We start from the raw sequence: 14,200 nt of genomic DNA, 5'->3' as shown, positions 1-14,200 counted from the left end.
AAAGAAAGCAAACGCTATATCCAAAAAAATTACAGAGGAGGTAAGGACAGAGCAGATTCCCCAGCACTGGAATGTGGTCATAACATTAAACCAATCATTTATTCTAAGATAACCTTAAGGTAATATCTTAGAATTCAGATAATTCTTAGGCAGTTTTTAAAACACAAATTCTGCTTTTTAGAACCAGATTTACTGATTTTTAAGAGCCAGTCTTACTGGTAACCTCTAAATATTTGAAATTCCCAATGTCTTTTGTTCACTTCCTCTGTTCTTCCTTTGCTTTTCCTTTCTAACCCAATACCTGGCTCTGTAGCCATGCCACATGCATGCCTGCCCCAATGTTATTAACATCTTATTAGGCTGAGAGAAAAAATGCATGAAGAAGTAATTGTATTAAGTGACTCTCAGAGTTTGTAAATTAATCACCATTGTGCATGCCCTTGGATCAGGCTGCCAGAGGCATTAATCATCTAATCTTTGCCTTTCACTCCAGAGCTTTCAATGTTTGCTCCCAGAATTTGGCTCAGCAGCCTACTGTGAACTTTTCCCTGGGGGTGACCGTAGCAGGGGAAGTATGAAAAGAAGAGGTAGCAGGAGGGATTTCCATGTTTTTGGGATGAAGAGTTGGGGAACTCAGCTGTGGTCCAAAGAAAGAGCAAAAAGCTTTTGAGCTCATATTTCACTGGCAGCAGGTCTGAAAGGAAAGGGCATATCTGAAAGCAAGTGTGGTAGGTCTGATTTTAGGCAGTCAGTCTTGAGGTGTGAACACACAGGCAAGAGGTGGCCCAGAGGTCCCAAGAGCCACCAGAGGCTGGGCAATCTATATCAAGAAGAAATCCTAACTGTTGGGTTTACTGCATGAAAAACATGAGTAGCTGAGTTGTGTTCCACCACAGGCAAATCTTCTGCAGCTGTTCTGGACTCAATAAGGCTGCCAAAGGTACCCCAGGCAGGCAATCTGAGGGCTCAATTTACAAAGACCCCAAGAGACTGACACAATTAGGACTGAAGTTGCTCTGGGTTTCCCAGTGATTTATGCAGTGCAAAAGCAAGTGGCAAAAGGCCAGACTTTGTCACTTCCACCTGTGGGCTGGGATACTTACCTCCTCCTGCAAGCACTGAGAGAAACATTCTAGAGTAGGTCCCTGGCAATATGCTCTGTGTATCCCAGTGAGTCTTCTATGGAGAATATTTAAAGTAAATCAGGAAGTGAGGAAAAGAAAACAAATGGAATCAGGAATTAGAGGCACAAAATCCCTCTGACTCTGTAAGAAACTCCAGCTCTCAGGCAGAGTATGGTTCATCAAACCATCCTCAGAGTGTGAACGTGCAAGAATTAACTCCTTGTGGCTGCCTTAACAAGAGAACTCCCTATTCTGCCATCACTAATCCTGGCTTCTCCTCTCTACTGGTACCCTGCAGTGCAGCAACAGCACTTACCTACACCCAGAGTAATACATAAAACCACTGAATACTGACTCAGCAGCTGGAAATGGAGGAAGAGCCCCATGCTCTCCATGGAGCACTAGCAAGTAGTCTGCCCATCTCTGCCCAAGAGCTTTGTCTGGGCTTACATTCTATAATCAAAGTGAAGACTTTGGGGGTCTTAGAGCAAGGTAGAATTCCTCTTTTATGCTCAATGGGCACTGTCATCTTGGTGTTAAAGAACATCGTTCTTAGACATTGTGTATTCAGCTTTTAAAATCAATGGGAACCCTGGATGCTCAATAGAGAGGGACCTGCATCTTGCCAGGAATAACCAGAAGGTAAAAAAAGCAAGTTAACAGTGATGACAATGATGGGGAGGAAGAAAGGGACTGTTGTCAAAGAGTTTGCAAGAACAGATATCTGAGCTGGAGACTGCTCCAAACAAGCCTGCAGAGATACCAAGTGGTATCATTCCTGGTCAGAAGAGGATAGGGAATACTCCTAAACACACATATTTTGGGGAACATTTGGTAACCTGCTTACTGGAAGTAGATTGCTTGTGCTGGGGCATGGGAGTGGGTGTTCAAGATCACAGTCTGCCCCATCACAAAGACATCAGGTGTGAGTGAGAGGCATACCCCTGGCATAAATCTCCTGGCAATAACTCAAGGTACAACAAATGGCAATATTTACTGGAAGCTTCAGTGTATACAATTTCATGCTCTTTTGGGGAAAAAAAGATTTGACAAAGTCAGCTGTGTATTCCAGCTGCTTGTCTTGCCTGATCTGCTGGAGCACTTGACTAAAGTACATTACATTCAAAGCATCAACACAAAGGTCTTGTTGCTTACCTGTAGGATTGGGATAGTTGATTGCTGGAAAAAGAAATAGAAAAACAAGTCAAAACAAAAGCACAGATCATAATCAAAGTCTGAAAATAAAATAAACACATCAAGAAAGGTCACAAATACACAAGTCTCGTGGCAGCATCCCTGTGAGAAAGCAATGCCTGGTGCCTGTTTTGGTGATGGAAAAAGATGTGGACGCTCTGATTCAAGCAGCAAGAGACCTTGAGACAATCCCACCAAAGGGGTGATCTTGGGATCATAGGAAAACCCTTCTGCAACCCAAACAGTTTCCTTCTGAAGCACCCAGTGGGATAGCACCCACTTAGATACCAAAGCTTGGTATCTAAGGGGGACATCAAAGCTGTTTGATGCACTGTGGAAGAGTGACAGGACAGGTATGCTGGGGACACCGGACATGCTGTCAGTCCATGGGACAGGAGGGGTGTGTGAAATCAAGCAAACATAACAGGAGAAGGATCTGTACTTTCTGCTGAAATAGAGGGTCCAAACTCCTGTTGGAGAGTAAAGGAGTCATAGAGTTGTGGGAATAGAGAGAGTTGTGAGCAGTTGGGATGATGGGAAGAGAAGTATGGTCAATGCATACCAATGAGATAATCTGGGACTCAAGGTACTGGACAGAGCTACAGCTTTATGAGTGACTAGTTAGGACAGGAATCATACATTCAGCTCTGGAAATAACAACTCTTCTGAAATTCTCTTACTTTTATGGGAAGGCTAACACACAGCATCCAGTGGCTATCTTGTATTATAAGCCACTGTACCACAGGCAGCTGCAGCATGGCCTGACTGGGGTTTTGGGCATTTCCTGCCCACAGGATGCAGAGTGTGAGTCAGAGCTGCTGAGTGAAGGATGAGTGGAGACTGACCTTCAGAGATCTCTAGTGCTCTGCATTGATGGCAGCATCCAAAATACAGTGGAATGCGATCGCTCTGTGCCATCAGAACTCCTCAGAGCACAAAGCCCCACCCAAGGGTGACAGAAGAGCACCTCTCTGCATGCCCACATCCCCTGAGGCTGGGCCTGCCCTCATAGGCAGGACAGAGGAGGAGACACCTACGTTCCATGTACCGGATGATGCGGGCGGCCATGTCTCCGGCCCCAAAGCTGGTGATGGGCGTCAGGCGAACTTCATAGCTCTGAGGCACTTTCAGGTTGGGCAAGATGTGCTCCAGCAGCAGGCCTTTCTCCATTTTCTTCACAGGAATGAAGGTCTGGATGGTGTTTCTCTGAGACAGCTGCACAGAAAAAGAACCCATAGTGTTATGAAAATCCTGAAACTGAAAACCTGAGCAATCGTATCCATCATCTAACACCCTATTCCTCCTCTTTCTACACAGATATACACCCAGTTGTTCCATGAGATCTTCATGCAGTATTGGTTTGAAAATTGCCATCCCTGGTACAGAACAGAGATCAGGAGCCTGAGTTCTCCCTGAAGGGAAGCCTTGGTGTCCTCCAAGGGAGGGACTGTAGGGACAATTTGAACTACGGGTCCTGAACCAACTTCGTGTCAGAAGCAATGGTTTCAGGAGGGAGAAAATGAACCCAATTCACCCCTGTTAGTGCACTCAGGTTCTGTGCAAACACAGCATGGCATTGCACCAAGATACCCTTCAGTTCACAATCACTGCTGCAGAATTCATTCATTTGCTGCCTGGGCCATGTGGCACTTCATTTGGTGTCTCACTGCTGCCAAGCAATCTACTACCACACTGCCTCAGAAACCTTCCACAGGGTCCATCCTTGGAGAAACTCCACAGACCAGAGCAAGGGGTCTATTTCAAGTTGATGGTTCTCTGGGGTCACTCACAGGCTCCCTCCTTCTCTGTTTCCCATGGGAAGGGGCTGAATTATGTTAGCTGAACCATACCAGCTAAACACTATTCAGTTTGCTAAGGCAGCAGGGAAGTTTCAAGAAAACAACAGGGAAAATATCGTTATCAAAATCACCACCACTAAAAATGATGAATTACATGTCAGCGAGGCTTCCCTGCCATGGTCATGCTTGCTTGGCTGGGAAAGAACAAGAACGAGGATTGCATTGTGAAGATACAATTTCCTGCCTGTTGCTGTGCAGTGCCTGGATCCTTGTGGCAAGACACATTACTGGGGATGCTGGTGATGGGAAAAAGACCATTGGCAGCACTTTCCATAGTCCAGTGTTAACTAAGCTCTCCCTTGCCTCTGATATGTCCTCTAGGCTGAAGTTTCCACAGCAAAAGCAGTTCTCCTGCCCAGCAGTCTCAGTGTTCATCATTAACTCTGAAGTTGCAGGATTATTGGAATTGGGATGCATGGAGGAAGGTTTACAGCAAATGTGTCAGTGGGCCAAGAAGATGGAGTGAGGGCACAGCAGGAGTGAAGGCCACTATCAAAGCAGGGCAGGGGGCAATGCTGATGTGGTGCTTTCAAAAACAAGTGTATGCAATCCCTGCTCTGCCTGCCTCCAGATCTCACATATGTAACTCTAAGTTCAAACCCAGAAGAAATGGCCGCCACTGTAGAGCTTTCTGTGCCAAAGCCCCATTCATTTCCAACACAGTCAGGATTCACTGACTCACCTCTTTGATCTGCCCACAGTTTGGATGCTGGTCCCAAGTGAAGGGGCAGGCACTGGTCCCTGGGAATCTGTGGCTGCATGTGGTTCTCACAGTGAAAAACAATTCTGCACCTGCCTTACAGATTGCACCTAAAGGAGACCAGACTTTTGTACCTGCACACATCAGGGTGTAAGTTGCTTGAGGAACTGCTTGCTGCACTCTCCTCCTCCTCCCCGGGCAAGTTGGAGTAGAGAGCTGGGAGCTGTCCTGGTGCCTTCCCGCAGCTTGGTGCTCCCCTAGGGAGCAGTCCTAGCGGGCAGGACCAGGGCAGAGGCTCCCAGAGGCACCAGGATGCTGCCAGGATCTGTTCATATCAACAAGGGCCTACCTGCACACATGCCAGCTGGGTTCTGACCCAGCTGGTGTTCCTATTGCTCCATCTGCCAGCCCTGCACACCATTGCTCTGGCCAAGCAGTGGCAGAGCTGGCTCCCTGGGACAGGGACTTAAGCTGGGCTCGTTAGCACCAGACACCCAATTATCTGGGAGAAGAGGAGCAGTCAGAAGGCAGAAGCAGAAGGCTGGAGTGGTACAGTTCCTAGCCTGGGACTTTTTGGGGAGCAGAGTGCGACTGGGAGGGCTGGCAGCAGCTCCTCCCCACAGGCTGCCATTTGCTGGGGTGTTAGGAAGGCAGCCAGCAAATAGGAGGAGGTCAGGAGCCATTTCCCTTGTCTAGACATAACCTTTAGAAGAGAAAGGAAAATGGAGAGTCGGAGAGAAGCTTGAGGGTGAGACTCAGCCAGTGCAAATTCCACCTCAGCTGGGAGTTAGGTGGAATTTGGGTATCTAAAGCTTCTGGGAGCAAGGTCAAATCACATACTCTCCCACATCATCTAATCCAGGACAAAATGAGAGATCAGCCTCCAGTCTGCACTGCAAAGCTCTGGATCTCCTAGTCGAGTCTATCCTCAGGGACTTGTGTAACCAAATAAATAACAGGCTGCCACCCAGGTTTGGCTGCAAAACAGAAATAATTAAAGGCACATATGCTTCCTATGGGTTGCAACCTCCCTGCTTTCTAGAAGAGACCTGGATCACTAGGTAATGGGAAAGGCACAGCCAAGGCTCAGCATGTATCTCCTCCTGGTGCTCAGAGGTAAAGTTTTAAGAGGTCTTTTCCCTCCACCAAATACTTTGTAGCTGTATCTTCTCCCAGCGTATGTCCTGTCTCTATCCAATGTGCAGCTTGGACTGACACAGAAACTGGCTGCCAGCAAGACTGCCCTCTGCACATCTTTACTACACTCTCTACAGTCCTGGCATCACAACAGAACTGGCCCTGGATGTCTTTGAAAGACTGGCTTCTCTGTGAAAAGCAGCATGGGCCCTGAGCTAGCTGCAGCTGTCAGTAGAAAGAGCCAGGTGTGCTGCCAGCACAGCTTAAAGGGCATGAAATTAGTGCCAGGGAGAGAAGGGGGCAGCTCCAGCCAGCTGCTTGCTGTGTGCATGTGGAGCAGGTGCTGGCTTACAGTCACTAGCACAGGTCCAGCAGACAGAGACACAAAGGCCAAAGTCTGCCTCTGCATCCCCCTCCTTGAACATGCTCTGTGTCCCTGGCTGCCAGCAGCAGGTCCGTGCAGAGCTGCGTGCATCAGTCCAGCAGGAACCCATTTTTCAATCCACTTCAATTGCCAGCTGTTTCCCTGTCTCCTGCTCCATGTGTTCTGTGCTATCCTGGTATCTTCTCCCTTCCACCCCCTTCTCAGCATCTCTCCTCGGATCACGCTGACCCCGTGCTCCAGTTTAATATTGCTGCAGTGCAGTTAATAAAGCAGAGGCTGGCTCAGAGGACAGGGAAACACTGGCCACCTTATTAGAGACGCTGAAGCCTCAGTGGAGGAGCTCATGCTACAAGCTCATTCATCACCAGGCTCAGCAGGATGGCCCAGGGGCCAGAACAAGAGCACTGCGCAAAGCACACACTCGCCTCTGCCTTCCTCTCCTTCCATTCCCAATAATCTGAGCAAGGGGATGGGAAAGGGGAAAACCCAAACAAATCCACAGTTCCTACCAGCTGGCTGTGAATATTACACAGGAGGCAGAGGTGAGAATGTTCTTGTAGAATGTGCTCTCTAGAAACACCTTACAAAGGGCAAAGTCAGCCCCGTGTGGTCTGTGTGTATTCACGTGCAGTGTAAGCAACCTGTCCCTTTCCCTGTCCCTGTCTCTGTCCCTGTCCTTGTCCCTTTCCCTGTCACTGTAAACAGTATTAGCCACCAGAGGAGAACTCACTCACATGCACTCAGCCACCAAACCTCTGGGAGTTGCAAACTGGGGCTGCCCTTCCTCATTCCTCACCCTCATCTGCCCTGTTGGTGGGCACTGTCTGCCCTTTCCTCTGTCATGTCATTTGAGCCAGCTTGTGATGCTTGCAGGTGCTTGTCCCACTGTAGACAGCCAAGATGGCCCACGGACCAGGAACACACACCAAGAGTCTCAGAGACAAAAGCAGGATGCCACAGTACCCCTGTCCCTGCTTCCATTCCCAGCTGGGGCATTGTCATAGCAGAGGGCCCAAGGTATGACACTGCCACATCCTCATTTTCTGTTTATACAGGCTATTAAAGGAAAAAAAACAAGATGATGTTTTTAGAATGATGTTTATTGCAGATATGTACCAGCTAGAAGCCTTGATAAAGCTGAAGGATATTAATAAACACATCTGTCAAGAGTTACTGTTGTGGTTCTGCTCTACACCACCACAACAATCTACCTGTGCTGAGACCATGCATGTGGTCTCACAACTGCATATTAATGCTTGTTTGAAAGAAGAAATTAGACAGAAAATCTGTTTCATCACCAAGTCCCCAGGTATTTTTAACAAACAACAGCTAGAAAAATGAACATTAAAATCAGGTAGACCCCCCAACAAACTGAATGGAGCAAAGACACTGTGACTGTTTTGCAGGCATCCAGCTTCCCAGCATTGCAATTCACTCCTGATGCTCTCTCTTTACTTGTCCCGCTTCTTCAGCAAACTTCTCAGCTCAGGGCACAAGCACCAGCTCTGCTTTCCAATATCTCCATTCAAATCCTTTCCACACACGCTCGCTCTTTCACTCTTTTTTCTCAGCCTCATTCAAATTCCCCTGGCTGCTCCTTCCTGCAGCACAAAAGAGACAGGGATGGCTGTCTGCATTCCCTCTCCAACCTCCCTAACTGCAGATATGGGCTGCAGGGACAGCTCCCGGCTCCTTCTGCAGCCTCTCCAGCCTCTGCAGGCAGAGGAGGCAGCAGATAAAGGCAGGCTGGTGTGGCACAGCAGCCTTGCACGCAGGCTCCATCCCTCTGACAGGCTCTTCCTTGCTCCCTGTGCAGCTCTGCACACCAGACAAATGCTGTCTCTGGCTTGTGTGCAAGGCAGGGTGTCGTAACCTCCCCCAACCTCTCCCCCGCAGTCTGTGAGTGTGAGGACACTCTGGACAGCAGACATCCACCAGACTAGGTGCTGTGGAGAGCCTGGTGGTGCAGGAAGCACAGCTATCTCACAAAGGTCTGAAAAGAAGCATGGGGCAATAATCTGGACAAAGTAATCTTCAACTGCCTGTGCAGCTGTGGGCTGTACTCTTCAAGCAACCAGCAGTCAAGGTGGTCTTCAAAGCTCAGTGCCAAGCTGCCCAGTTTCTCAGCACACATGGATATCCCTGTTTAGCAGGGGGTCAGGAGAAGTGAGAGTAGCAGAATGGCGCTTCTCTCCTGACAGGCAATACCACCCAGGGTGTGACAGAGCCTCCCACTTGTACCATTTCAGCCTGTTTGCACAGAATCTTGGCTTCATTACACAGCTTTGTCCCAGATTGCTACAGGCATCATCTCTTATCAGATTTCCCCAGTGGCTGCGGCCGAAATGACCTCATCCCAACAAAGCCCAGCTAAGACACAGCTGCTCCCTTCCTGAGGGAGTGTTGCTCACAAGCACCAGAAACAATCACACCACTGCCCTCACTGTGATGGGACAGCCAGGACAGATCTCCCAAGGTACTGAAGCTTGTTTATGGCACTGGTAACAGCTCCTGGGATAAACATGGGGCTCTGCAATGCCAAACCTCCTGCTACCTCATCAGACATTCCCTGTCCTCAATTCCTGCCCCAACTGTGCCTCCAAAGGCACAGGATATGCGGCAGAGAGGCAACCGCAAAGAGTTTAGAAGCCATGGACTTCTTAAAGTTTAAAAAAAAAAGGAAATATGATAACAGAATTTATGTGTCTTGGAGTTTATCGTACCAAAGATTGAAAGAAAATGATTCAGTTCTCCATTGCTGTAGAATGAGAGCTCAGCATGTAAGTTCCATGGGTAGAAGGAATTTTTTGGGAAAGTGGAATGAAAATGCTCAGAAACAGGGTCAGGAGGGAGGTGGGGATAGGAAATTTTAGGGAACTCTCTTGAACGTGAGGCTCCAATATGTTCCACACAGCTGGAAAAATGTGCCATAAATCTGGCCCTTCCTTTCCCCTTCTTCCTATTCACTCTGACACACAGCAGTGGATTGAGATTGTGATCCTTGATGTCACCTTGGCACCACAGGGCAGAGCAGAGGAAGATGTCTTTGACATTCCTTTTGAACACTATGAATTGGATGCTTGATCTCTGTATTTTGGCAGAGGGATAAAATCCCTGAGTTCAGAGAAGAGCAAAACATGGCTACAATCTGGGACACAGCAAGGGATGCATGCTGCTGCCTGACAGGGGCTAGTCCCCTGTCACCAGAGGGGCTGCCTCTGCTTATTAATTTTATGTATGTATCACGTCTTATCTTAAAAGTGGTTTGTTCCTTTTGGGCCTGCTCCTCCCCTTGGACATCTGTTCCAGAGCCTGACTGCCCTAATGTTCTCATTTCCAGACTGAATTTATTCTCATGCAGCTTGTACCCACTTATCCTGTGCCAGCAGTGTCCTTTAGCTTCAGCGGCCCTTTTCCCTCGCTGCTGCTTGACCCCCTGATGTTTTACAGACAGGAATCTCACCACCTCTCAGCCTCTGCTTTGCTGGGCTAAGACTCTGTGACTGCTCTTGTAACACAGACTGTCACTTTCCAGGATTGACTCTACAGTGTTTTTCTGCACCATCCCATTTGCTGGATCAGTGCCTGGCCTGCATACAGGATGTAGTGGCACTTCTCCACCTTGCCCAGAAGTACCTCTAGTTTCATCTAGGAGTACATTTGCCCTTTCTCACACCTGCATCTCATCAGCAGCTCCTTGAAGTCAACTCAGTTGAGCACTGCACTCATTTTCCAAAGATGAGCTTCCAGCCTGCAGCACCTTCTGCATCAATGACCCTGCCTTTGTACCACTGCATTTCATCCCACCAGAACCACTCAAATGGTTTTCCATCTTTCAGATCTTTATTCCAATCTTTCCTAATCCTTCACCAAGGTGGCATTGTCTCCCAGCCTAGCCTACTGTCAGCTGCACAAAATTTCAAGAGCACAATCCTAATAGGGGATTCTGAACTCTGGCTGGTATCAGCTGCAGGGAGGATGCCTGCCTACTCTGGAAAAACTATTTGGGTAAGTTTTGGGAAGACATTTGGTTTGGATATGAAGATAGTCATTGTGATGCTTCTTTATAATCTCTCATCAAACTTTCTCTGCCTGTCACATTGAATTAAAATATTTTCTTTGGTTAGTACTTAATCACTATCTTGGATAGAAATGATGTCAAGCATTAACCTCATCAATTAAAGGGTTAAGGTAAGTTTAAAGCTGGATTTATTGCATTTTCTTTGCTTGATAGCCATAACTTCTAAGGGGTTTCCAGAACAAATAACCACACTGCAAGCACAAAGCTGGCATTTCCCAGACAAGCACATCAGTGAACTGAAATTCATGCCTATGTTTTTCATCAGCCAAGCACACAGGTTCAGATCCTGGGATTAAGCAAGGATGGATGCCCAACCCAAATCCATTATTCAGTCTAAATGAGGAGTCCTGGAAGCTTTTTGTACTGAATTGTCCTTTATCAGGAGGCCCAGTTTCTTGGCTGAAACATTCCCAGCTCCAGAGAGAGAAGCAACTGCAACCTTCAGTGGCTTCTGAGGACAGCTGGAGCCATCAAGGCTGGGAGGCAGTCTCTCTCTCTCTTCCTCTTGCACAGGCAATCAGCTGCCCATCCTCATTAGGTGCCAAGAGCAGCAGTTTATGGCTTCCTAGAGAAGCCAAATTGGTGCTGTCATGAATTACTGTAAGTGCTTGTTCCACACTCTTCAATAATGTCTTTCATTAGGATCTGATCAGAAAGCAATATGTATTTTATTAGCGTATGTTCCCTGGTCTAAGGAAGAACAGACCTAGCCTTCACTCTGTCAGAGAGGCAGTCAAGCACAAGCCTTAGCTGAGCCTCTCTCCTACTGTCTCACAGCCTTATTTTCAACCCTGAGGACATGTGCAGTCCTTCTGTTTCAGACTGGAAGCTTCTCTACTCTTGCTGCAAGTTCCTGCCTGTACTGACTCTTGACTGCGCAGCAGAGCCTGCGATCACTTCTGTGTTGTATGGGCACGAGCTGGGTGAGAGACACCATCTCTCATGCTCCTCCACATGCCCCTCTTGCAGAGAGAAATGGTGCCAGACTCTTTTGAGCCTCACAGCTGAAAATCAGCACTGCTTGGTGCCTTACTGATCCAACTTTATACCCATCCCTACATCAGTAAGCACAGTCTCCTCTTCCACCAATTTCCTTGCACTGGACACACTGGCTGCTTACAGCCATACCCATGCATGTGTCTGTGCACTGTTCTGTCAGCACTTCTGACTCCAAGAAAAAAAAAAGCAATTTGGCTCTGCACAGCCCAAGTCTGCCCAGCTGCAGTTAGGCTGAGCTCTGAGCCACTTTGCCTATAATATGGATGTAACTTGCAAGCAGGACATACTCCACCAACAAAAGCTTCATTTCTTCCCCACAAACCCTGGCAGAGCCCTCTGTTAGGGCCCCTTCACCCTTGAAAACAACTAATAAAGGATGGGGCTGATGCTTCCTGGAGCAGAAACAACCTTTTTGTGTGACTCTGAACTTTCCAGTCTGGTACCTGTAATGAAGGTTTGTAGGTAAGTATCACTCCAGAGCCTCTAGGCTGTCTATAAAGAAGAGGCAGAGGCAGGACAGGACATGCAGGGAGACCCATAAAGCCCTTCACATTGCTCCATGCTGGCCACTTAATTTCTTTATGATACACAGCCAAAACATCCATCTAGTGCCTACTCCTTCCATTTGTGACTAGCTATGGGAGAGACTACATCTCTCTTCCAAGCCCTTCTCCTTCACAGACTCTTATCTCTTATCTCCAATGTGTTCTAGGAAGTGAGAGCCAGGGGAAAAAAGAAACAAAAACCAGAACCAACCCAGAAAAAGGAAACAGAAACAAAAGAAAGAAGAGGTAGAATACAGGAAGGGGAGCAGGAGAAAGCACAAAGGTCCACAAAGAAAAGATGGTGAAGCAGCAGGAGGAACACAGACTGACTGTGGAAAAGAACAGATGAGCAAACAGGAGGAAGCCACATCACAGCCTATCAACAGGGACTTTCAGAAAGACTCAATACTCAAGCATGTACCCCTTGAAGCCACTGAAGGATTGTGGATAAGAAATGCACAAAAAGGACTGACTTTGATACCGGGCAAGCATCTTTCATTCTGTACTCAGCTCTGTAAAACACAAGCCAAGAGCCTGCCTGATACAAACAAGCACAGTGATGTGGAAACAACTTCTGTATCCTGCAAAGCTGCTATGAGGAGTCTATTGGTTTGGGGAATCTGATTACCTCCTCTCTCACATTTTTCTTACCCAAAATGAACACAGAACAGTGGTGTTAGGAGCTAGAAAGACATGAGATTTCCCTTCTAGATGTGTTTTAAGGTCATATGAGCCTTTCCAGCAAGATTATTTGAATTGCTCTTCTCAGTCGCTGTAACTGTTCTGAACACAGCTAAAACTGGGACATTTGCTTGAAATATTCCCTTGTACTAGGAAAGCTAAACAATATCCTGCTTTCCCTCTTGCCCAGTTAAGTTCTTGAATGGCATTAGGAGCAGTCCTTAAAAAAATTAATGCAAAGACAAAATCTCTCTGCCAGGCACCTGATGAATGGCCAGACACCTTGAACACTGTCACCTACCCTGTTTTGGGCAGGTTACCTTGGGCTTTGGATCTGGCTGGGACAGAGGTAATTTTCCCAACAGGAGCCCTCACAATGCTGTGCTTTGTGTGGGTGGCTAGAAAGAACTTGGTAACACACCAGTGGTTTGGCTCCTGCTAAGCAGAGCTCTCACAGCACCAGTGCTACCTCTCCACATTCTCCCCTCCCCAGCAGGCTGGGGGTGGGCAAGATCTTGAGAGGGGTCATATCCAGGACTGCTGATTCAAATTGGCCAAAGGGATATGAAAGTATGACTGTGATGTTTGTCTTCCAGAGCAACTGCTGCATGTACTGAGGACCTGCTTCCCACGAAGGGATTGGACATTGCTTGCTGCTGGGAAGTAGAGAATCAATTGTTTTCCTTTGATTCTGCACATGGCCTTAGAAGTTGGTTATTAAACTGACTTTATCTTGACTCACATGGCTTTTTCCATCTTATTTTCTCTCCCCCTGTACTGCTGAGGATAGAGTAGTTTGGTGGGCAACTGGCATCCAGCCAAGGTCAACCAACTACACTTCACTTACTGTGGATAATCACAGAAGGGAAATGATACCTTAAGACTGAAGCATAATTGATCTGCCCCTGCTCATATTACTAATTTTTCCAACTAACTGATTACAAATGACCTGTGGACTAGGGAAAACCAGCTCAGAAAAACCACATATCATACTGAGGAGCAAGTTGTGAATGCAAAAAGACAGAATTAATCAAACTAATTCAGTAGTTAAGCATCATTTGCTAAGCTCTCACGGGCAAAGGGAAGAAGTCCCAGTTGTGGCATTGGAAACTGTCAGGCTACCAAAGGGGGAAACCTTATCCCATGGCTACCAATCATTTCCACTGAGATCACTCCTGACCCATCAGTGGTGGTCAGGCCTGTGCCAAGCTTTCCTGGCCATCCCTGTAGAAAAAATTCTGATCCTCTGGCTGACAGGGCCAACAGCAGCCACGGCCAGGCAGACATCTCCACCTGCAGTGAGTGGGAATGGCCAGGGGAAAACTCCCTTCCTTTGTGCTGGTGGAGGCTCTGCTGCTGTCGACTCAGCCAACATAGAGTACAAACATGAAACGTGGAAAAAGCTCCTTGTTTCCACCCCCACCAAACATTCAGCTATCCCGGGATCTTCCCTTATAACAGAGGTGGAGAAGACCTTGTTCTAGCAGCACCTTCT

At 47.5% G+C, this 14,200-nt stretch overlaps 1 protein-coding gene across 1 annotated transcript in view; it reads right to left on the bottom strand.

Annotated features, from left to right (window-relative positions):
* MDGA1 (MAM domain containing glycosylphosphatidylinositol anchor 1) overlaps positions 1 to 14,200 on the bottom strand; it is a 138,738-nt gene that overhangs the window by 23,113 nt on the left and 101,425 nt on the right. Inside the window, exons 11-12 of the mRNA XM_058020832.1 lie at positions 3,356 to 3,533; positions 2,280 to 2,303 (exon numbers count right to left, since the gene is read on the bottom strand). Coding sequence (XP_057876815.1) covers positions 2,280 to 2,303; positions 3,356 to 3,533 — 202 coding nt within the window. The remainder of the gene's footprint in view (positions 1 to 2,279; positions 2,304 to 3,355; positions 3,534 to 14,200) is intronic.

The sequence above is a fragment of the Melospiza georgiana genome, chromosome 3 (assembly GCF_028018845.1).
Source record: "Melospiza georgiana isolate bMelGeo1 chromosome 3, bMelGeo1.pri, whole genome shotgun sequence".
Lineage (NCBI taxonomy): Eukaryota > Metazoa > Chordata > Aves > Passeriformes > Passerellidae > Melospiza > Melospiza georgiana.
The sequence above is the reverse complement of the archived record's forward strand: the minus strand, read 5'-3'. Positions and strand labels throughout refer to the sequence as shown.